Source organism: Procambarus clarkii, chromosome 7 (assembly GCF_040958095.1).
Source record: "Procambarus clarkii isolate CNS0578487 chromosome 7, FALCON_Pclarkii_2.0, whole genome shotgun sequence".
NCBI classification, from domain to species: Eukaryota; Metazoa; Arthropoda; class Malacostraca; order Decapoda; family Cambaridae; genus Procambarus; species Procambarus clarkii.
In genome coordinates, this window is record NC_091156.1 from 19,583,285 (window position 1) to 19,608,999 (window position 25,715).

Sequence of the window (25,715 nt, forward strand, 5' to 3'; positions counted from 1 at the left end):
TCACTCACGAGGCGGGTGGCTCACCTTAGACCCTTGTCACTCACGAGGCAGGTGGCTCACCTTAGACCCGTGTCACTCACGAGGCGGGTGGCTCACCTTAGACCTTTGTCACTCACGAGGCAGGTGACTCTTTATAACTTACCTCATTACCACCTTACCCAATACTGTATCCCCTTCCTTACTTCCTTAACCCAATCCTCACCTCTTCACCAGTTTATTAAAGCACCAGTTTACTGTATGACCAGTTTACTGATGGACCATTTAATTGTGTAAACAGTTTACTGCACGACTTGTTTACAAAAGGGCCAGCTTACAGACAACCAGTTTACGGATGGACAGTTTACCAATGAACTAGTTTACAGAGGGAACCAGTTTACTAAGGGACCAGTTTACCAAGGGACCAGTTTACCAAGGGACCAGTTTACCAAGGGACCAGTTTACCAAGGGACCAGTTTACCAGGGGACCAGTTTACTAAGGGACCAATTTACCAGGGGACCAGTTTACCAAGGGACCAGTTTACCAAGGGACCAGTTTACCAAGGTACCAGTTTACCAGGGGACCAGTTTTTCAAGGGACCAGTTTACCAAGGGATCAGTTTACCAAGGGACCAGTTTACCATGGATCTAGTTTACAAAAGAACCAGTTTTCCTAAGGAATCGATTTACAGATGATCCAGTCTACTGAAGGAGCAATTTACAGTGTAACCCGTTTATGGAGAGAACAGTTTATGGAGAGAACAATTTATGGAGAGACCCGTTTAACCTTTCTTGAGACGTTCCCAGTATCTCTCTCATAAAGTGTCAGTGAATCACTGTATAACGACACTTATTGAACGCTTGAAGGGGAAGGGGAGGGAATTCTCAGGGGGGGGGGAAATCGCTAAGCCATTATGACTATATAGCACTTGGAAGGGATCAGGATAAGGACTTGGGATGGGACGGAGGGGAAGGAATGGTACCCAACCACCTGAACGGTCGGGGATTGAACGCCGACTTGCATGACGCGAGACCGTCGCTCTACCTTCCAGCCCAAGTGATTGGGAAATGACTGCTTGAGAACCATCCAAGTGCTGATAAAATGAGTCAAGAGCTGATAAAATGATCAATCTAGTAATTGAACAAAAAACGTGGATGTTGGAGGACCTTAAAATGCTTTAATTATTTTTATTGCAGTAATGACCATGGCTCTTCAACTTAATATTGCGGCTCACTATCAGTTACACAAGTTTATCTGTGATAGACCAGTCGAACGAGGTCCGTCTTCAGTGGGGTTATTGGTGTATCTCAGTGTGTGGCGGCGTTCACCAGGGTCCTCACCACTCCTGCAGGATGGACAGGTGGCGGACGGTGGCGGCCACGGTGGCGCTGGTCAGCGGCGTGGTGGTGGCGGCGGCACAAGACCCAACGTGGCCACCGTCTGAGGTCTTCATGCTGGGGGCGGAGGAGTGGCTGGGCAGCCCTGCGACGCGGGCGGCCGACGGCCTCCCTGGACTCCTGCTGAGTGGCGCTCCCTATGACGAGTCCTCGTGAGTAACAGTCTTTGTGGTGTCGTGGGGAGTAGGGTGTCATCTTGGGTGTAGTGGGGAGTATAGGGTGTCATCTGGGGTGTCGTGGGGGAGAAGGGTGTCATCTGGGGTGTTGTGGAGAGTATAGGGTGTCATCTGGGGTGCAGTGGGGGAGTAGGGTGTCATCTGGGGTATGTTGGGAGTAGGGTGTCATCTGGGGTGTTGTGGGGAGTATTGGGTGTCATCTGGGGGTGTTGGGAGTAGGGTGTCTTTGTAACAAGAAAGTAGTACATGAACATCATAACAGCATGAACAAGCCACGTGGAGGATGAACAAACCACGGGCGCCAGTCAGGCGGCAGCAGACAATGTAAAAGTTACACCTCTGTACAAGTTAGCCATAGAGTCAGGTCAACGGTCATCGAATCACGAAGAGGTCAGAGTTGATGCCGTCATGATAATCTTCAGGAATTAACCCCTAAACATCAAATGTAAAACCCTCACACCTCAACACGGAAGACGAACGGGGGAAGGAGTACTGGATAATTAAGAACACTAGGTCACTGGGGCAAAGGGGACGGTAGGCCCAATATCACTAAGACAAGGAACCATTAATACACATTTTATAACACTTAATAGATGACTTTATTTGAAATAATTAAATAAGACACTCCCTAACTATATTCCCTACTAGAGGCCAAGGGTACTGAATGAGGTGCTTTAGTACAAGAGAGTCGTACTTACTCGTATGTTGTTCCACAGTTTCCGGGAGATGATGTTCCTTCCCCGAGTCCACACACACACACCTCCCTACTGGGCTGCGCCCACTCTACTGTCTGTCCCATGATCTGCTCCTCAGCTGAACATGAGGGTTTTACATTTGATGTTTAGGGGTTAATCCCTGAAGATTATCATGACGGCATCAACTCTGACCTCTTCGTGATTCGATGACCGTTGACCTGACTCTATGGCTAACTTGTACAGAGGTGTAACTTTTACATTGTCTGCTGCCGCCTGACTGGCGCCCGTGCTTTGTTCATCCTCCACGTGGCTTGTTCATGCTGTTATGATGTTCATGTACTACTCTCTTGTTACATCTTGTGGGGAGTAGGGTGTCATCTTGGGTGTAGTGGGGGAGTATAGGGTGTCATCTGGGGGTGTCATGGTAATAGGGTTTGATATCAGGGTTGTCATGGTAATAGAGTGTGACATCAGGGTTGTTATGGGTAATAGGGTGTGACGTCAGAGTTTTTCTGACATCAAGCTAGGTGAACAGAGGCACTAGGTGAAAGAAAATGCACCCAACCATTTCTGTCCCGCCCGGGATTCGAACCCTGAATTCTCGATTGTGCGTCGAGAACAAACCCGACTGTACCACCGTCATGGTAATAATAAATTGTTTTTCTAATATAAGGGAAGAGTGTTGTGTTGTTGTGATATCTTTATATTATCGTGATTATTGTTGAGATATCTTTGCTGTGATATCTTTATTTATGTTTTTCGCTCTACCACCTCTTGTTTATATTAAATATATACTTCTTGACATATTAAATATATTATACAACCAAAATACCAAATATATCCGTGACAATCACTTGAATACAGAGATTGTTATCTTTATTTTGTCATTGAAGGAGCACTTAAGTCTCACACTGTTATCAGACACAAGATTCAAGGACAATTAATTGAGACATTTATTGCGCCAGTTCTTGTTATCTCGGATATCTCGGATGATTTTTCTGTAGATATAATGTTTTATAGCGGAAGTGAAAGATATCATGTTTTCATCTACTGTCATACAAATTTGTTTCTAATTTAAATATACATTTTAAGAATTTAAGTCGAATTTAAAGACAATTTTGAAGAATTTTTTAAGAAAAATTTAAGTCGAATGCGTCCTCTTTCCCCAATTTAATAGTCCACCCAGTTGGAGTGGAAGGTAGAGCGACAGTCTCGCTTCATGCAGATTGGCGTTCAATCCCCGACCGTCCAAGTGGTTGGCCACCATTCCTTCCCCTCCGTCCAATCCCAAATCCTTACATGCCTCTTCAACCCAACACAAGTGGTTGGGCAAATTTCCTTCCCCCCGTCCCATCCGAAATCCTTATCCTGACCCCTTCCCAGAGCTAAATAGTCGTTACGGCTTGGCGCTTTCCTTTGATAACTCCCTCCCTCCGCTACCGGAAACCTTATACAGTACGCCTCCCAGCGAAGCCGCACCTCAGGACGCTCACCACGCTCAGGACGATCCGAAATTATCTCAAGATAACCTCAAGATAACCACGACGATAACGCTCACTAGGGTGCGCCATTACATCCGGACCCTCGGACACGAAGGCATGCACGCGGGGGACCCAAATAGTAGACAGGCACAGGGAAAGTGGCGCCACCCGCTCCCACAATACGAGCAACCGGTCAGCAGTCAGAACATCAGCCACATTATGAAAAGGCCGAAGACCAGCACCAGGCACAGCACCCGTCGACTGAGCAACCGCACCCCTGGACAGGGGCGGTAACACGAGGACCGGCTACACAGCAGGCAGCACCACGGGAGGTGACACATCAGGGGGGTAACACCACAGGGTCCTCCGCCGGAACAACATCCCAGTTCTGGGCACCGGCACAGACCTCCCACGGCGGACGTCATTCTGCAGGACCATCACAAGGCCCCGGCCCGCACCATCATCCTCACCAGCCACCACAGGAGGAGGGACCACCCCCCACTGTGGGAAACTCCCTGCAGGAGAAAAAACAGAGGTTAACTTAGAGACACTGTCGCCGGCGGCAGCAGCAGGCACATGAACCTCCGCCACCACCGTCGTAGTAGACACCGCCGCCCCAGGAACCACCCCACCTACATCTGCAGACCTGCAATCGTCAAAGTCACCCACATCGGCCCGGGCAGAAGTGGGTTAGGGATCCGGCTGCACGTCGTCATAGCCGGAGGCGGAACCTGAAGCACGGATAACGCAGGGGGGAGGGAGGGGGGCGCACTGTTGCACGACATAAGACGTCAGCAGCCTCGACGACATGGGGGACCGGCCCCAACACTGTAGGAGGCCTCGCACCCACACCACCTCCCAGTACAGCCGGGACAAGCAGCGGGGACGGAGACACAGGAGCCACAGGAGACGGCAGAGGGGTCAGGCGCAGATGACGGAGAAGCTGAAAACGGTGGAGACGGAGAGGGAGCACCCTGGGGATCTACAACAGCACCAGGGATGCCAACAGGAACAGCATACCCAGCCGAGGAGAGCACAACCTCCGGAGCACAAGACCCACCAATATCAGGCGCACCGTCTGACACAGGATGCGACATCCACTCGTCCACTACCTCACCCGCCGGGTCCGCCTCCACAGCCAGCGGCGGGAAATCTTCCTCGCGAAAAAAGATTTACCGGAGCGACGACATCCGATGAGCAGCCAACAGCCAGCTCACACAAGCTCTGTGGGTATGGGAAGGTTGTGAAGGGTATGGGAAGGTTGTGAAGGGTAGGGAAGGTTGTGAAGGGTATGGGAAGGTTGTGAAGGGTAGGGAAGGTGGTGGAGGGTAGGGAAGGTGGTGAAGGGTAGGGGAAGGTGGTGAAGGGTAGGGAAGGTGGTGAAGGGTATGGGAAGGTTGTGAAGGGTAGGGAAGGTGGTGAAGGGTATGGGAAGGTGGTGAAGGGTAGGGAAGGTGGTGAAGGGTAGGGAAGGTGGTGAAGGGTATGGGAAGGTGGTGAAGGGTATGGGAAGGTGGTGAAGGGTATGGGAAGGTGGTGAAGGGTAGGGAAGGTGGTGAAGGGTAGGGAAGGTGGTGAAGGATATGGGAAGGTGGTGAAGGGTATGGGAAGGTTGTGAAGGGTAGGGAAGGTGGTGGAGGGTAGGGAAGGTGGTGAAGGGTATGGGAAGGTGGTGAAGGGTAGGGAAGGTGGTGAAGGGTATGGGAAGGTTGTGAAGGGTAGGGAAGGTGGTGAAGGGTATGGGAAGGTGGTGAAGGGTAGGGAAGGTGGTGAAGGGTATGGGAAGGTTGTGAAGGGTATGGGAAGGTTGTGAAGGGTAGGGAAGGTGGTGGAGGGTAGGGAAGGTGGTGAAGGGTATGGGAAGGTGGTGGAGGGTAGGGAAGGTGGTGAAGGGTATGGGAAGGTGGTGAAGGGTATGGGAAGGTTGTGAAGGGTAGGGAAGGTGGTGAAGGGTATGGGAAGGTGGTGAAGGGTAGGGAAGGTGGTGAAGGGTATGGGAAGGTTGTGAAGGGTAGGGAAGGTGGTGAAGGGTATGGGAAGGTGGTGAAGGGTAGGGAAGGTGGTGAAGGGTATGGGAAGGTTGTGAAGAGTATGGGAAGGTTGTGAAGGGTAGGGAAGGTGGTGGAGGGTAGGGAAGGTGGTGAAGGGTATGGGAAGGTGGTGAAGGGTATGGGAAGGTTGTGAAGGGTAGGGAAGGTGGTGAAGGGTATGGGAAGGTGGTGAAGGGTATGGGAAGGTGGTGAAGGGTATGGGAAGGTTGTGAAGGGTAGGGAAGGTGGTGAAGGGTATGGGAAGGTGGTGAAGGGTATGGGAAGGTGGTGAAGGGTATGGGAAGGTGGTGAAGGGTAGGGAAGGTGGTGAAGGGTAGGGAAGGTGGTGAAGGGTATGGGAAGGTTGTGAAGGGTAGGGAAGGTGGTGAAGGGTATGGGAAGGTGGTGAAGGGTAGGGAAGGTGGTGAAGGGTAGGGAAGGTGGTGAAGGGTATGGGAAGGTGGTGAAGGGTATGGGAAGGTGGTGAAGGGTATGGGAAGGTGGTGAAGGGTAGGGAAGGTGGTGAAGGGTATGGGAAGGTGGTGAAGGGTATGGGAAGGTGGTGAAGGGTATGGGAAGGTTGTGAAGGGTAGGGAAGGTGGTGAAGGGTATAGGAAGGTGGTGAAGGATAGGGGAAGGTGGTGAAGGGTAGGGAGGGTGGTGAAGGGTAGGGAAGGTTGTGAAGGGTAGGGAAGGTGGTGAAGGGTAGGGAAGGTAGTGAAGGGTAGGGAAGGTGGTAAAGGGAAGGGAAGGTGGTGAAGGGCAGGGAACGTGGTATATGTGTATACCAGTCACTCACAGAGCACAATCACTCACACAAGCTCTGTGTTGTGCAGGAATCTCTCCACAAAATGAAATATTATTCTTCCAACTTCTTACATTGTTTTGTTTCCAGTATTCGGGGACAGGAAGACTGGTAATTGTCTCCAGGTTCCCATAGGCCAATGACTGACCTTCCCAAGAAGGCATCCCACAACAGTTACCTAACACTTAACGCAAATATGTGATCCACTCGAGGTATTCTATAACAAAACTCACATTGTGCGTCACTGAATTCCAGTTAGGTTCTGGCTGCTCTGTTGTGCACTCTGGACACTGCACTCTGTAGGCTTATGTCTCTAGTTCATGCACTCAAAACGTTCATTTGAAAATAAAAGTGCAATCGAAATTATTTTTGTAATCATGAAGCTCAGTCCCTCTTTTCCAGACTACCAGAGAGCCTTTCCTCACACCCGTCCCATTCTCCTCCTGCTCTCTAGTGACTCCCCTCACCCCTTCCAGCTGCTCTAGTGACCCCCCTCACCCCTTCCAGCTGCTCTAGTGACCCCCTCACCCCTTCCAGCTGTTCTAGTGACTCCCCTCACCCCTTCCAGCTGCTCTAGTGACTCCCTCTCACCCCTTCCAGCTGCTCTAGTGACTCCCCTCACCCCTTCCAGCTGCTCTAGTGACTCCCCTCACCCCTTCCAGCTGCTCTAGTGACTCCCCCTCACCCCTTCCAGCTGCTCTAGTGACTCCCCTCACCCCTTCCAGCTGCTCTAGTGACTCCCCCTCACCCCTTCCAGCTGCTCTAGTGACTCCCCTCACCCCTTCCAGCTGCTCTAGTGACTCCCCCTCACCCCTTCCAGCTGCTCTAGTGACTCCCCTCACCCCTTCCAGCTGCTCTAATGACTCCCCTCACCCCCTTCCAGCTGCTCTAGTGACTCTCCTCACCCCTTCCAGCTGCTCTAGTGACTCCCCTCACCCCTTCCAGCTGCTCTAGTGACTCCCCTCACCCCTTCCAGCTGCTCTAGTGACTCCCCTCACCCCTTCCAGCTGCTCTAGTGACTCCCCTCACCCCTTCCAGCTGCTCTAGTGACTCCCCTCACAGCGGCAAAACAAATCATGGCACGTTGGCTTTGTTTTCGTCAATGGTGCCCATTAGACTTTAGTCAATGGAGCCCCTTAGACTTTCGTCAATGGAGCCCATTAGACTTTCAAAGTCTTCTCGCCACCAAAATTCTTCTTCAGACGCAAGTAATTATTATTTCCACTACAAGAGAGAAAAGTCACCTATTTTATGTTTTGCAGATAAGCTTTGAGTGTATTGTATAGAGTATATTATTATTATTATTATTATTATTATTATTATTATTATTATTATTATTATTATTATTATTATTATTATTATTATTATTATTATTATTATTATTATTATTATTATGGGTCAGGGTGTTGGAGGCGTGGACGTGGGCGTACCTGCCCTCCACGGACCCCGAGGTGGTGAAGAACGAGGCGTGTCGTAACGACGTCAAGGCGGTCATTAAGGCTATCAGGAACCCGCTGGTGTACGCCGAGGTCCTCCTCAAGGGTCACCTCTGGCCCGTCATCTGTAAGTTGTGACCAGTTGTTGGGGCAGTTGTGTTGTTGGGTCACTATTGTGGTCATCATGGTGGAAGTTGTGGTGACCGAGGTCACTATTGTGGTCATCATGGTGAGAGTTGTGTTGTTGGGTCACTATTGTGGTCATCATGGTGAGAGGTGTGGTGTTGGCTCACTATTGTGGTCATCATGGTGGGAGTTGTGGTGACCGAGGTCACTATTGTGGTCATCATGGTGAGAGTTGTGTTGTTGGGTCACTATTGTGGTCATCATGGTGAGAGTTGTGTTGTTGGGTCACTATTGTGGTCATCATGGTGGGAGTTGTGGTGACCGAGGTCACTATTGTGGTCATCATGGTGAGAGTTGTGTTGTTGGGTCACTATTGTGGTCATCATGGTGAGAGTTGTGGTGTTGGCTCACTATTGTGGTCATCATGGTGAGAGTTGTGGTGTTGGCTCACTATTGTGGTCATCATGGTGAGAGTTGTGGTGACCGCGGTCACTACTAATATTGGTGTACTGCAGTAAGCACTTTAAGATACAGTAAACAGTGTACCGCCAACATTTGTGGGACATACAGTCTGGGAGCTGATCCTGGTGCCATAATCTCTTCAACTAAGCTCATCCTAACCTGCATTTACTGCTGGCTATAAAGGGAATTATTTTAAATATCTATCTCCGCGTCAAGAGTCTAGAGTCTTGAGTCTAGACTCTTGAGTCAAGAGTCTTGAGTCAAGAGTCTTGAGTCTAGAGTCTTGAGTCAAGAGTCTTGAGTCAAGAGTCTTGAGTCTAGCTCGACAGTAACATGATTCTCGGTGTGAGTCACAAATGTACACTTCAGTGTACATTTGAGGTACAGGGAGCCGGTCGGCCGAGCGGACAGCACACTGGACTTGTGATCCTGTGGTCCCGGGTTCGATCCCAGGCGCCGGCGAGAAACAATTGGCAGAGTTTCTTTCACCCTATGCCCCTGTTACCTAGCAATAAAATAGGTACCTGGGTGTTAGTCAGCTGTCACGGGCTGCTTCCTGGGAGTGGAGGCCTGGTCGAGGACCGGGCCGCGGGGACACTAAAAAGACCCGAAATCATCTCAAGATAACCTCAAGATCCAGTAACTTAGTGGTTTTGCAAAGGGAAAAATCGCAAAAATGAATCAACAGCTCATGAAATAGCCGAATATATTGAATATGATGAGAGTGTGTTGCGAGGATCACCGTACTGCCACCACAGTTATGATGAGAGTGTGTTGCGGGGATCACCGTACTGCCACGACAGTTATGATGAGAGTGTGTTGCGGGGATCACCGTACTGCCACCACAGTTATGATGAGAGTGTGTTGCGGGGATCACCGTACTGCCACGACAGTTATGATGAGAGTGTGTTGCGGGGATCACCGTACTGCCACCACAGTTATGATGAGAGTGTGTTGCGGGGATCACCGTACTGCCACCACAGTTATGATGAGAGTGTGTTGCGGGGATCACCGTACTGCCACCACAGTTATGATGAGAGTGTGTTGCGGGGATCACCGTACTGCCACCACAGTTATGATGAGAGTGTGTTGCGGGGATCACCGTACTGCCACCACAGTTCAACACACCGCTATTTGCTAAGAATTATTTAATTGAATACAAATAATGAGGTATTAGGAAAATGTGAGTTATCTCTCAAAATCACAAACGTGAGTGAATAACAGATCAGAACACAAACACACTGGGTAGTTGAGCGGAAAATTATTACAAAATGAATGTCATATTGTAACTACTGTCATTTTAGAGTTATGCTTATCTCAGTAAGGAACAGTAAGTCTTATGAAATATGAATTCATTCTTCTTCGCTCTTCAAGTCTTACAGATGTTAACAAAAAGAGGAACAAGCACAATGTGAGGGTGAACCACCTCCTCGATGATAACACAATGCTCAGAGTTCACATGGTCGTCAAGAATAAAACTATAACCCACTCACTTGACTTTTCAAGTAATAACATTCACAATGTGGCTCAAACAATACTCAGGCATTGACACCTTACTGTCTATTTTGTGTAGTTTCCGGGGATCAACAGCCCCGTGGCCCAGTCTCCGACCAGGCCTCCCGGTGGGTCGTCTGGTCAACCAGGCTGTTGGACGCGGCTGCACGCACCTTGTCGTATGAATCACAGTCTGGTTGATCAGGTATTCTTTGGAGGAGTTTGTCGAGTCCTCTTTTCTGTGTGAGGGGTCGGCCAGTTATGCCCCTTATGTGTAGTGGAAGCGTGTTGAACAGTCTCGGGCCTCTGATGTTGATAGTTCTCTCTCAGAGTACCTGTTGCACCTCTGCTCTTCAACGGGGTATTCTGCACATCCTGCCATGCCTACTGGTCTCATGTGATGTTATTTCTGTGTTCAGATTTGGAACCAGTCACTCTAATATCTTCCACGTGTAGATTATTATGTATCTCTCTTGCCTGGGCTCTAGAGAAAACAGATTTAGAACTTTTAATAGGTCCCAATAATTAAGATGACGTATTGAGTGGATTCTAGCAATAAAGGATCTTTGCACGCTCTCCAGGTCAGCAACTTCTCCGACTATATAATATATATATATATATATATATATATATATATAAATATATATATATATATATATATATATATATATATATATATTAATATATATATATATATATATATATATATATATATATATATATATATATATATATATATACATATATATATATATATTATATATATATATATATATATATATATATATATATATATATATATATATATATATATATATATATATATATATATATATATATATATATATAAACCCCCATCCTCTTGAAATGATAGTACTTATAGTAACTATGTATCAAAAGTACCAATATGTAGTTATGGAAAAAGAAAAATTCATTTCTTTACTATAAATTTTACTGTTTAGAAAAAATAAAGGTAAAAAATCAATCTTAAACATTCCTAGGCCTGGTATAGTACATTTATGTACAATATTAGGCCTAAGATATCATGTATTAAGCCTATGATTCCTAGGATAGGTTAGATTAGGTTCTATATATTTGTTGCTGTTAACCTAAAAAAATCCAATGGGTTCAAATCCAGTAATGCAACAGGTCGACTATATGGTAGTCCATCACTACATATTGCTACGTTTGACCGAATAGACTATATACAATCATTTTAGAAAGATTTGTTGAACAGAAACTGTCAATTCAGTTCAATTAGACTCATAGAAAACTGCCCAATTAGACTCATATGAAAACTTCCTCCTGCACCTTTTAGAAATCACACGTGGCAATATAATGATATCCCTGACAACAATCGCAGCAGCATTTCTTGAGGTACGATAATGCATGGGAAAATAGAGAGGAAAGAATGTTGGGCCCAACTGGCAGCTTCCTCTTCTCTCGACGAGGTGAACTTTCTACCTCAGGAGCATTTCACCTACACCGGTGGACGTCTTGACTTAAATGCATGACGCCGCAACATAGGTTGCTGGAGCTCAGCCCAATACCCACCCGGTAGATCGATACACCCAACACTATACCAAGGCTTCCTGTCCCCGAGGAGGCCATAGGGATTATGGCCAACAAGTAGACTAGACTAGGTAAAAAAGATATGCTGTTGCATGTGCTCATGTGTGTGTATAATGCTTCAACCGTTGTTGGAACGTTGCTGTGCAGTGCCAGACTCGTGGGGCAAGGTGCCGGACGGGTTGTTGACGGGGAACTTCCAGCCGTGGGGGATGATGGAGGAGTGCACGATGTTGCACGTGCACGAGCTCATCGACTTTCCTCTCAAGCCCTTCGACCTCAACACCACCTTCGACGGGAAGTACTGCGCCGTCTCCTTCAGGTGAGAAGGCGAGGCTGTGAGGCCCGGGAAGGGGAGTACACACTCTACCATCCTCCTAACACGGAAGTACTTACAGGAACCACTTGGTCGAAAGAACCAAAATACTGAAAGTGACGGACCGCCAGAGAGTTGACTTTTGTATTAATGAATTTGGACATATGGGGAAACTTTTTTTAATTGCATCATAAACACATTAATAACCTCTCCAGCAATACTAGGCCTAATTCACGCTATCCTAGGCCTAATATAGTATATATGTGCTATACTAGGCCTAGGAATATTTACGTTTGATATTAACCTTTATTTTTTCTAGACTCTATAAAATAAACAGTACAAAAAGGAAAATTTCTGGTGGTCCTTCACTACATATTGTAACTTTCTGGTGGTCCTTCACTACATATTGGTACTTTCTGGTGGTCCTTCACTACATATTGGTACTTTCTGGTGGTCCTTCACTACATATTGTAACTTTCTGGTGGTCCTTTACTACATATTGTAACTTTCTGGGGGTCCTTTACTACATATTGTAACTTTCTGGTGGTCCTTTACTACATATTGTAACTTTCTGGTGGTCCTTCACTACATATTGTAACTTTCTGGTGGTCCTTCACTACATATTATAACTTTCTGGTGGTCCTTCACTACATATTATAACTTTCCACCAAATAATTGCTATTAGTATTGTCATTTCAGGAGGAGCGGCTGGTGTTATCTAATTCTATTTTTAGAGGACATGTCTTCTGTCACAATATTCTCCAGTCCGGCGCCTACACTCCACGCCCACACCCCACGCCCACACTCCACGCCCACACCCTACGCCTACACTCCACGCCCACACCCCACGCCCACACTCCACGCCCACACCCCAACACCTACACTCCACGTCCACACTCCACACCTACACTCCACGCCCACACTCCACGCCTACACTCCACGCCCACACTCCACGCCCACACTCCACACCTACACCCCACGCCCACACCCCACGCCCACACTCCAACACCTACACTAAACGCCTACAATCCACGCCCACACCCCAACACCTACACTCCACGCCCACACTCCAACACCTACACTCCACGCCTACACTCCACGCCCTCACCCCAACACCTACACTCCACGCCCACACCCCAACACCTACACTCCACGCCCACACTCCAACACCTACACTCCGCGCCTACACTCCACGCCCACACTCCACGCCCACACCCACACCTACACTCCACGCCCACATTCCACTCCCACACTCCACTCCCACACTCCACCCCCACACTCCACGCTCACACCACACGAGCACACCCCACGCCCACACCCCACGCCCACACCGCACGCCCACACCCCACGCCCACATTCCACGCCCACACTCCACCCCCACACCCCACGCCCACACTCCACGCCCACACCACACGAGCACACCCCATGACCACACCCCACGCCTACACCCCACGCCCACACCCCACGCCCACACTCCACGCCCACACCACACGAGCACACCCCACGCCCACACCCCATGCCCACACTCCACGCCCACACCACACTAGCACACCCCATGCCCACACCCCACGCCCACACCCCACGCCCACACTCCACGCCCACACCACACGAGCACACCCCACACCCACACTCCACGCCCACACCCCACGCCCACACTCCACCCCCACACCGCACGCCCACACTTCACGCCCACACTCCAACACCTACACTCCACGCCCACACTCCAACACCTACACTCCACGCCCACACCCCACGCCCACACCTACACTCCACGCCCACATTCCACGCCCACACTCCACACCTACACTCCACGCCCACACCCCACGCCCACAACCACTATAACCACTTGGCTGTCTTCAGGAAGAGCACAGATGTGGAGGAGCAGCCGGGCCCGCAGCCTCGTATTGGAGCCTTCATGCCCGCCATCCCTCTCTACTTCTACGGCACCTGTATGCCCTCCTCCTGTGCTGCTGACGACCTCAGGGTGAGTGTCTCCCTCCTCCTGTGCTGCTGACGACCTCAGGGTGAGTGTCTCCCTCCTCCTGTGCTGCTGACGACCTCAGGGTGAGTGTCTCCCTCCTCCTGTGCTGCTGACGACCTCAGGGTGAGTGTCTCCCTCCTCCTGTGCCGCTGACGACCTCAGGGTGAGTGTCTCCCTCCTCCTGTGCTGCTGACGACCTCAGGGTGAGTGTCTCCCTCCTCCTGTGCTGCTGACGACCTCAGGGTGAGTGTCTCCCTCCTCCTGTGCTGCTGACGACCTCAGGGTGAGTGTCTCCCTCCTCCTGTGCTGCTGACGACCTCAGGGTGAGTGTCTCCCTCCTCCTGAAGCTCACGGTGAGAGTATAAAGGTCATGGTGAGAGTGTGAAGGTCATGGTGAGAGTGTGAAGGTCATGGTGAGAGTGTGAAGGTCATGGTGAGAGTGTGAAGGTCATGGTGAGAGTATAAAGGTCATGGTGAGAGTATAAAGGTCATAGTGAGAGTGTAAAGGTCATAGTGAGAGTATAAAGGTCATGGTGAGAGTATAAAGGTCATGGTGAGAGTATAAAGGTCATGGTGAGAGTGTAAAGGTCATGGTGAGAGTATAAAGGTCATGGTGAGAGTGTAAAGGTCATAGTGAGAGTATAAAGGTCATAGTGAGAGTATAAAGGTCATGGTGAGAGTGTAAAGGTCATGGTGAGAGTATAAAGGTCATAGTGAGAGTATAAAGGTCATGGTGAGAGTATAAAGGTCATGGTGAGAGTGTAAAGGTCATGGTGAGAGTATAAAGGTCATAGTGAGAGTATAAAGGTCATAGTGAGAGTATAAAGGTCATGGTGAGAGTGTAAAGGTCATGGTGAGAGTATAAAGGTCATAGTGAGAGTATAAAGGTCATAGTGAGAGTATAAAGGTCATAGTGAGAGTATAAAGGTCATGGTGAGAATATAAAGGTCATGGTGAGAGTGTAAAGGTCATAGTGAGAGTATAAAGGTCATAGTGAGAGTATAAAGGTCGAGGTAAAATCACAATAGCCATTGTAAGGAAGACTTGGGACAACCAAGAAAGTGGTGGTAAATCTATCCCAGTGCAGGAGACACTAAGGTGCCCTTCGTCAGCTTCTCAGTGCCAGTACATATATATATGTACTGGCACTACATATTACCACATATATATATATATATATATATGGTAATATATAGTTGCTTAACGTATTAATAGTGTTGGTGTTGGCAGGCGAGTTTGGACGCCAGGATGAGCGCTCTCGGGAAGCAGACCTCCGCTGTTGACTGTCAGACCAGGAATGACACCAAGACCCTGGAAGCTGCCGACATTGTTGTCATGTGAGCCAACCTGCTTAATGCCGGTGTCACATTATTGGTTTTCTTGGGTACTAAGTGTTATTTTGTGACTGATTGTGCCTTCAACATAGAGAAAATAGATGTAATTCCCCTCAATCTTAGTACTGACCTTAGATTCAGACAGTTGAAGGGAGATGTCTTGAAGGTACCTGAAGGCTGCCGACGCCTGGTACAATGTGCCACAGCTTTAGAAAAGGCGTCGACAGCCTTCACCTATCTTCAAGACGTCTTCCCTAAGCCGTCTGAGGCAAAAGTCAGAGCACAGTTTGAGGTGAACAGCAATATGAAATACTCAGGAATACTGTGAAGGCATTCCCAAGCAGAACATAACAGTTACTACTCAGGAGCAGAAAATGTGTTACTTTGTGTTATTTTGTGTTACATCTCTCAGTCCTGTGTTGAGTATGAGTGTTGTGTGTAGTGGTGTAGCTCTCAGTCCTGTGTTGAGTATGAGTGTTGTGTGTAGTGGTGTAGCTCTCAGTCCTGTGTTGAGTATGAGTGTTGTGTGTAGTGGTGCAGCTCTCAGTCCTGTGTTGTGTATAGTGGTGCAGCTCTCAGTCCTGTGTTGAGTATGAGTGTTGTGTGTAGTGGTGCAGCTCTCAGTCCTGTGTTGAGTATGAGTGTTGTGTGTAGTGGTGCAGCTCTCAGTCCTGTGTTGTGTATAGTGGTGCAGCTCTCAGTCCTGTGTTGTGTATAGTGGTGCAGCTCTCAGTCCTGTGTTGAGTATGAGTGTTGTGTGTAGTGGTGCAGCTCTCAGTCCTGTGTTGAGTATGAGTGTTGTGTGTAGTGGTGCAGCTCTCAGACCTGTGTTGAGTATGAGTGTTGTGTATAGTGGTGCAGCTCTCAGTCCTGTGTTGTGTATAGTGGTGCAGCTCTCAGTCATGTGTTGTGTGTAGTGGTGCAGCTCTCAGTCCTGTGTTGAGTATGAGTGTTGTGTGTAGTGGGGTAGCTCTCAGTCCTGTGTTGAGTATGAGTGTTGTGTGTAGTGGTGCAGCTCTCAGTCCTGTGTTGAGTATGAGTGTTGTGTGTAGTGGTGCAGCTCTCAGTCCTGTGCTGAGTATTAGTGTTGTGTGTAGTGGTGCAGCTCTCAGTCCTGTGTTGAGTATGAGTGTTGTGTATAGTGGTGTAGCTCTCAGTCCTTTGTTGAGTATGAGTGTTGTGTGTAGGGGGGGCTGCTCTCAGTCCTGTGTTGAGTATGAGTGTTGTGTATAGTGGTGTAGCTCTCAGTCCTGTGTTGAGTATGAGTGTTGTGTGTAGTGGTGCTGCTCTCAGTCCTGTGTTGTGTGTAGTGGTGCAGCTCTCAGTCCTGTGTTGAGTATGAGTGTTGTGTGTAGTGGTGCAGCTCTCAGTCCTGTGTTGAGTATGAGTGTTGAGTGTAGTGGTGTAGCTCTCAGTCCTTTGTTGAGTATGAGTGTTGTGTATAGTGGTGCAGCTCTCAGTCCTGTGTTGAGTATGAGTGTTGTGTGTAGGGGGGGCAGCTCTCAGTCCTGTGTTGAGTATGAGTGTTGTGTATAGTGGTGTAGCTCTCAGTCCTGTGTTGAGTATGAGTGTTGTGTGTAGTGGTGCAGCTCTCAGTCCTGTGTTGTGTGTAGTGGTGCAGCTCTCAGTCCTGTGTTGAGTATGAGTGTTGTGTGTAGTGGTGCAGCTCTCAGTCCTGTGTTGTGTGTAGTGGTGCAGCTCTCAGTCCTGTGTTGAGTATGAGTGTTGTGTGTAGTGGTGCAGCTCTCAGTCCTGTGTTGAGTATGAGTGTTGTGTGTAGTGGTGCAGCTCTCAGTCCTGTGTTGAGTATGAGTGTTGTGTGTAGTGGTGTAGCTCTCAGTCCTGTGTTGAGTATGAGTGTTGTGTGTAGTGGTGCAGCTCTCAGTCCTGTGTTGAGTATGAGTGTTGTGTGTAGTGGTGCAGCTCTCAGTCCTGTGTTGAGTATGAGTGTTGTGTGTAGTGGTGTAGCTCTCAGTCCTGTGTTGAGTATGAGTGTTGTGTGTAGTGGTGTAGCTCTCAGTCCTGTGTTGAGTATGAGTGTTGTGTGTAGTGGTGCAGCTCTCAGTCCTGTGTTGAGTATGAGTGTTGTGTGTAGTGGTGCAGCTCTCAGTCCTGTGTTGAGTATGAGTGTTGTGTGTAGGGGGGGGGGCAGCACACTGAGAGACTGGTCACTGGATCCACTACACCCTGTCCTGAAAGGATGAATTACATATGAATCAAATTATACTGATGCAATGATAAGTAGATTTGCAACACGTTGTGTTATGCTCTCAGTATATATATTCCTATATGGCCGCTGCTGCTCCTGCAGTGTTGTGCTGACCGTCCTCGGGGGTCTTCTCCTCGCTGGTGCTGCCCTCGACATCGGCATCAACTACTCCGATCACCAGCAGCTTCGAAAAGGTCAGTCAGAATTTATGTGATAAAACTTGCATAACGTAGACTCTATAAGCGGCAAAGATTTTGTGAAAAAATCTTTGGTTCATTCTCAAGTGATGTTACAGTACAGGACATTATATTTATACTAACAGTGGGTCAGGTGAATACAAATGGATCGAACGATGGGGTCAGGTGTAAACAATAGGTAAACATAAGGGTAAAGAGCATAGTGGGTGCTGTTTGTCGAGCAGTGTCTTTGATGTTGGCATCTTCAAGTTCTAGTCTTGTTCTCATTCTCATGGTGGGTAGAGTGAATAGTTCCGTAATTTGAGTATTTGTGGTAGGTTGTTCTATTTTTATGTGGATTGCTTATTACAATTTTATGTGGATTGCTTAAGCAATCCATATATAAATTGAACAACCTACCATAAATATTCAAATTACGGAACTATTCACATTATAAATTCCAGGGTAATTGATAAATTAACTCTCCAAAATTCATTCTTAATTTCTGGTCTGACGCCTGAACGCGTTTCGTAATGCTTATTACATTTTCAAAGACATAGTTTACATATAAAAATGTAAATGTAGGCAGTATATAGGCAAGACAACAACGTCTCTTTCTTGGCAATTAACTATGCACAAACAACAGAGCTCCATCAAGGAACATTAAATCTCTTCTCACAACCAGACCATCACCAGAGAAATCTTAACAAGCAACACAGAAATCATCGACAAATACAGCGATAGCAGAAGACTCGACATCAGCGAGGCACTACACATCAAAAAGTCAACACCAGCAATCAACAGCCAATTAATGCACAACTGAATTCTACCCACTTCAAGATCCCGAACCAACATAGAAGCAGCAATAGGAAGTATGGGCCAATAGACCTTCTGCAGTTACTTCCATTCTTATGTTTTCATACCCAATTTATACCCATTGTTTCGTGTTCTGGCATATGCTCTGTCAGCTCACCCAAAACAAGTATAAGTGTGATATATTTTTATGCGTAAACTAAGTCTTTGAAAATGTAAAAAGCATTACGAAACGCGTTCAGGCGACAGACCAGAAATAAAGAATGAATTTTGGAGAGTTAATTTATCAATTACCCTCGACAGTGAAGACGAACGTAAGAAATATTGAGAATATTCGTGTTAGAATTATTAATCTTACCCTTTCGGTCATATTCAACAACATTTGTTTACAAGAAAGACTGAAGACTGCTACAAAAATATGCTAGTATACTAATATATATATATATATATATATATATATATATATATATATATATATATATATATATATATATATATATACATATATATATATATATATATATATATATATATATATATATATATATATATATATATATATATATATATATATATATATATCCCATCAGTGATGTGAAATTAGAGTCATTAAACTACAATCTTGATAAGATAACACTACCACAGCAATAAGACAACCCCTCGGCAGCCTAATAAGATAACAACTAACCCCTGCACCAGCTGATAAGATGATAACTTCTCCACAGGAGCACATTGTCATGCCACGCTCCCTAGTCAGCCTCGTGGCCAGAACTTTCCCTCGTAAATCAGTGAACTTCCTGGCCTCAAATATGTAAGTTCAAAATGTCTAGGGTTGAGTGTAAATCTAAGTAAAAACCACCAGTTTACTGGGGCGAACTTATCTACATGACACAACTTTTTTACAATAAATATATATATATATATATATATATATATATATATATATATATATATATATATATATATATATATATATATATATATATATATATATATATATGTCGTACCTAGTAGCCAGAACGCACTTCTCAGCCAACTATGGAAGGCCCGATTTGCCTAATAAGCCAAGTTTTCATGAATTAAATGTTTTTCGACTACCTAACCTACCTAACCTAACCTAACCTAACTTTTTCGGCTACCTAACCTAACCTAACCTATAAAGATAGGTTAGGTTAGGTTAGGTTGGGTTGGTTAGGTTTGGTCATATATCTACGTTAATTTTAACTTCAATAAAAAGAAATTGACCTCATACATAATGAAATGGGTAGCTTTATCATTTCATAAGAAGAAAATTTGAGAAAATATATTAATTCAGGAAAACTTGGCTTATTAGGCAAATCGGGCCTTGCATAGTAGGTTGAGATGTGCGTTCTGGCTACTAGGTACGACATATATATATATATATATATATATATATATATATATATATATATATATATATATATATATATATATATATATATATATATATATATATATATATATATATATGTCGTACCTAGTAGCCAGAACGCACTTCTCAGCCAACTATGGAAGGCCAACTATGGAAGGCCCTTCTATATATATATATATATATATATATAGAAGGGAGTACCACCTCTAGCTGGAAGAAGGGGGACCCATAGCCTCGGGGGAAACCACGCATAACGCATTAGAGGGAATGTATATCTTGTAACCATCAAATGCATAATAAAGCAAAAAAAATAATATATATATATATATATATATATATATATATATATATATATATATATATATATATATATATATATATATATATATATATATATATATATTTATCCCATCAGTGATGTGAAATTAGAGTCATTAAACTACAATCTTGATAAGATAACAAGTCATTAACAACAATCTTGATATATATATATATATATATATATATATATATATATATATATATATATATATATATATATATATATATATAAATATATATATATAGATTTATGCATACCCACAACCAAGTAAAAAACAAATAGGTTAACACAAGCACAATTCACAGCATTTCACCATGGGTATTGAAAGAGTGTGCAGAAGCACTTTGCTTGTCACTCACCATAGTGTATAGTAGGTCACTGGAGACGGGAGACCTACCAGAAATATGGAAGAAGGCTAACGTATTCCCAATATGCAAAAAGGGTGACAGACAAGAGGCACTGAACTACAGGCCAGTGTCCTTAACTTGCATACCATGCAAGGTGATGGAGAAGATCGTGAGAAAAATACTAGTAACACATCTAGAGAGAAGGGTCTTCGTGACAAATCGCCAACATGGGTTCAGGGAGGGTAAATCTTGCCTCACAAGCTTAATAGTATTCTACGATTAGGTGACAAAGATAAAGCAAGAAAGAGAAGGATGGGCGGACTGCATTTTCTTGGACTGTCAGAAAGCCTTTGACACAGTACCCCATAAGAGGCTGGTGCATAAGCTGGAGAAACAGGCAGGAGTAACTGGTAGGGCGCTCCAGTGGATAAGCGAGTACCTAAGCAATAGGAAACAGAAAGTTATAGTGAGGGGGGTGAGACCTCAGACTGGCGTGAAGTCACCAGTGGAGTCCCACAGGGCTCTGTACTCGGACCTATCCTGTTTCTGATATACGTAAATGATCTCCCAGAGGGGTATAGACTCATTCCTCTCAATGTTTGCTGACGATGCAAAAATTATGGGAAGAATTAAGACAGAGGAGGACTGCTTGAGGCTTCAAAAGACCTGAGCAAACTGAAAGAATGGTCGAACAAATGGTTGTTAGAGTTTAACCCAAGAAAATGTAATGTAATGAAGATAGGTGAAGGGAGCATGAGGCCAGATACAAGGTATCATTTGAGAGATGAAATTCTTCAAGTATCAGAGAGAAAAAGACTTGGGGGTTGATATCACGCCAGACCTGTCCCCTGAAGTCCATATCAAGAAGATAACATCAGCGGCATAAGCCAGGTTGGCCTGTGGGGAATTGACCTGTAATATTTATACTTAATTTATATTAATTTATATAATAATTTATATTTAACGTTAATTTATATTTATTTCGATAGCAAACTGTGATGGTTAAAGTGGACTGTATTTCTTAAAATGTCTCACAAATTGCTTCCTTACACATTAATGTGGGTTTATAAAATTATGTACATATATAATTTTTTAATAAAAAATTATTGCTTAGGAGACATTTATTAGACGACATAGGTAACTTAAATTAACTACAGCTTATCTCTATCTGTATGGTAGTGGGCCTAGTTAACCAGTTATGGACAAGGATAAACACGCCAGTCAATAACTCCTCGTGGGTGACTAGCCTCAACTCATGTACTGATGCTAGGTAACTAGTTAATACTTCTTCCTCTTCAATTACACCTTGGTTTGTGTCTCGATTCGTGTCCTAACCGGAATACTCCTATCTACCTAACATTGCTGGCCAGAAATGACTACATAACATTTCCGAGTTGGACACTTCCCTTTTTGAAGATGATGACTGTGTGTTGATAATGGAAGCACTTTACTTCTCATAACACTTCGTCCAAGGGAGTTTCTGTGGAACTTGAAGTGAACTCCACTCGAGACGTTGTTGATAAAATTAACAATGGCTGACTACTGCGGCCTCCCTCCCTCTGACCGCATCCCTTGTTCTATAGATGCCTTATATCAAAGTGGATAGAAGGCCTACAATCACCCTACTTTGGTACTGATAATTAAGTTGATGCAGATGAAATGTTTTTATGATGTTTACAGTCCAAAGAATGCTGTATTAAGAATGTTCCCAACAGAATTAGCTGGTGAATTTAATAGCGACATGTGGCAATGATATCTCGTTTTCTATGGGAGGAAAATTCCACTGTGCCACGTCTTCTATGAGTTAATTTATTTGTACAATCCAGCAGCAATATTATCTGCCTATTGTATTAAATGCCAGTAAATGGTTTCGGTTTTTCAGACATGGCAAAAATAAGAACGACCTTTAGAAATTTGCGTAAAGAATCATTGAGAGTTTTGTATACCACATATGTACAACCAATCCTGGAGTAGGCAACTCCAGCATGGAGTTCATATCTAGTCAAGGACTGGAAAAAGTTCAAAGGTTTGCCACCAGACTAGTACCCGAAATGAGGGGTATGTTCTACGAGGAGAAACTACAGGAATTAAACCTCCAGTCATTGGAAGACAGAAAAGTTAGAGGAGACATGATCACCACATACAAGATTCCAGAGGAATTGCTAGGGTAGATAAAGACAGACTATTTAACTCAAGGGGAAGACACTCTAGGAGACACAGGTCGAAATTGAGTGCTCAAATGAGCTATAGAGACATTAGAAAAAACTTTATTAGTGTCAGAGTAGTAGACAAATGGAATGCATTAGGCAGTGATATGGTGGAGGCTGACTCCATACACAGTTTCAAGTGATAGAACCAAATAGGCTCAGGAACCTGTACATCAGTTGATTGACATTTGAGAGGCGGGATCAAAGAGTCAGAGCTCAACCCCCGCAAGCACAACTAGGCGAGTACAACTAGGTGAGTACAGCAGCTAGATGTCACTAAACAAAGATGACATATCAGTCCACAATGAAAATATGACAAAGTCAAGAAACTCTCTACTGAAGTTAGCGTTCACAATGCCTCAATAATCTGGCAGAGTCAGGAATCTCATCTCAAAAATTAAAGTTCTCAATAACTGAAATTTGATTAAGTCCTGAATCTCCTCCCCAGAGTTAAAGTCCACACGGGCATCAAAATATGACAGGAAACAGTCCCCAAAACGGCACTAAAAATATAAATCACTTCACCAAAAGAGTTACAATTTAAGAATTTAGTGATAACGCTTATTTAACTCTGATCCATACTTCTTGCCTTACTGGTAAGAAGACAATAGATATACAAACATTCCTGCTAAATAATTACTCAGAGAGCACACACAACACGTGTGATCCCTTCAACATCTAAGAGACCAGTGAGACGGCTCCAGGCTGCCCACCACAGGTCAACTAACAATACCAACAGCGTACATTAATATAAACGCTGCGCGTACTAGTGGCTTTACAAGATTGTAATTACCATATGCAGGCGACGAGTCACAATAACGTGGCTAAAGTAAGTTGACCAGACCACACACTAGACGGTGAATGGACGACGACGTTTCGGTCCGTCCTGGACCATTCTCAAGTCGATTGTCATGAATCACAATCGACTTGAGAATGGTCCAGGACGGACCGAAAGTCGTCGTCTCTTCACCTTTTAGTGTGTGGTCTGGTCAACTTGTAATTATCATACTATGTATTCTCCCAAACCAAATGTACCTTCTTACATAGAAATAAATAAATAAATAAATAAATAAATAAATAAATAAATAAATAAATAAATAAATAAATAAATAAATAAATAAATAAATAAGTAAATAACCCCTCTCAGAGTAACGAAAAGAAAACATAAAATACTCATAAGTAATTTACACAACTCGGGAACATACACAGATGTTCAACTATACAAAATAATCAATCATAATGATATATACAATCATAATGTATATATACACACATTCAACTGAAACAAAAGTTACCAACCACAACACAGGTTAGTTGCTCTGACAGACACTCAGGCAAGGGGCTGGGGATAGTGCCAGCGGCCGGTCGCGCGAAATGAACAGTTAAACACTCACTCAACACTTCATGAATTATAGCATTTAATATTATAATAATAATACAATACAGGTGTATATAATGATATTCCAATATAGATGTGCATAAATACTGCAGCATGTTTAAAATCGTAATAGAGGTACCTTAACACTTAAAGGCGTGACCTGAGCGTGTCCAGTCGGAAGTAGTTAGGTTGGGTCGTCATAACTCGCACGAAGAAGACAACTCTCATATGATAAACATTCTGTAACAACACAGATTTGCTTTGGTTTGTTCCCTCGTGATAAATATCCCTTGAGTACTTATACCTCCGGCCAGAGCTACTTCTCTAACCCTGCAAGGTGACAGCTCCCTCATACTTGTTGACAGCTCCCTCATACTTGTCAACTAATGCTCCTTCAAGACTCATACTTGTCAACTAATGCTCCTTCAAGACTCATACTTGTCAACTAATGCTCCTTCAAGACTCATACTTGTCAACTAATGCTCCTTCAAGACTCATACTTGTCAACTAATGCTCCTTCAAGACTCATACTTGTCAACTAATGCTCCTTCAAGACTCATACTTGTCAACTAATGCTCCTTCAAGACTCATACTTGTCAACTAATGCTCCTTCAAGACTCATACTTGTCAATTAATGCTCCTTCAAGACTCATACTTGTCAACTAATGCTCCTTCAAGACTCATACTTGTCAACTAATGCTCCTTCAAGACTCATACTTGTCAACTAATGCTCCTTCAAGACTCATACTTGTCAACTAATGCTCCTTGCAAGATTATTCATGATTTAGCACAGTAGTCAGCGTGGTCTGCTCACAACCGAAAGGTCCCGGGTACGGTTCTCGCCTCTAAAGAAAGGCGATTGGGCACGTGTTCTTGCACTTTGATACCTTGCTAATCACCTAGCAGTAAATGGGTACTCGTGAGCTAGACAACTGTTATAGATTGCAACCTGCAGAGGGTCTGAAGTTGGACAAAGAGGGGGAAGGGCCTACCAGAACCCTGACGGACTTCCTGTCCTCAGCAGCTGGGAAATAAGGATTCATATCTAATATTCAATCTAAATTTAAGTGTTGTGTGATCCCTTGAGTCCACTTTGGTCCACTTTGGTCCACTTTGGTCCTCTTTGGTCCACTTTGGTCCTCTTTGGTCTACTTTGGTCCACTTTGGTTAACTTTGGTCCACTCTGCAGGTCCTTGGCGGTTCCTGCTGGCCTTCTCAGCCTACACCAACATCAAGAAAATATTTGCCATCAGTAATAAGAAAAATCCTGAAGTAATTTCCTGCCTTCATGGAATGAGGTGAGAATATGTCGCTGGTGATGATGAGAGACTGTAAAGCACAGTACGTGTCCTCACGGTAAGGTGCACAGTACATGATACATGAGACACACACGGTACACGGTACATGATACATGGGACACACACGGTGCACGGTACAAGACACATGAGACACACAAGGTACACAGTACATGATACATGAGACACACAAGGTGCACAGTACTAGATACATGGGACACACAAGGTGAAGGTCCAGGTCTCCCCTCTGCTGGGACCACTTCCAGGTCTCCCCTCTGCTGGGACCACTTCTAGGT

At 45.0% G+C, this 25,715-nt stretch overlaps 1 protein-coding gene across 1 annotated transcript in view; it reads left to right on the forward strand.

Annotated features, from left to right (window-relative positions):
* The first annotated feature begins 1,235 nt into the window (after positions 1 to 1,235).
* Positions 1,236 to 25,715, forward strand: part of LOC138357210 (nose resistant to fluoxetine protein 6-like) — a 58,346-nt gene continuing 33,866 nt past the window's right edge. The window contains exons 1-7 of the mRNA XM_069313870.1: positions 1,236 to 1,526; positions 7,964 to 8,124; positions 11,799 to 11,970; positions 13,825 to 13,948; positions 15,176 to 15,282; positions 17,591 to 17,682; positions 25,314 to 25,422. Coding sequence (XP_069169971.1) covers positions 1,330 to 1,526; positions 7,964 to 8,124; positions 11,799 to 11,970; positions 13,825 to 13,948; positions 15,176 to 15,282; positions 17,591 to 17,682; positions 25,314 to 25,422 — 962 coding nt within the window. The 5' untranslated portion in view covers positions 1,236 to 1,329. The remainder of the gene's footprint in view (positions 1,527 to 7,963; positions 8,125 to 11,798; positions 11,971 to 13,824; positions 13,949 to 15,175; positions 15,283 to 17,590; positions 17,683 to 25,313; positions 25,423 to 25,715) is intronic.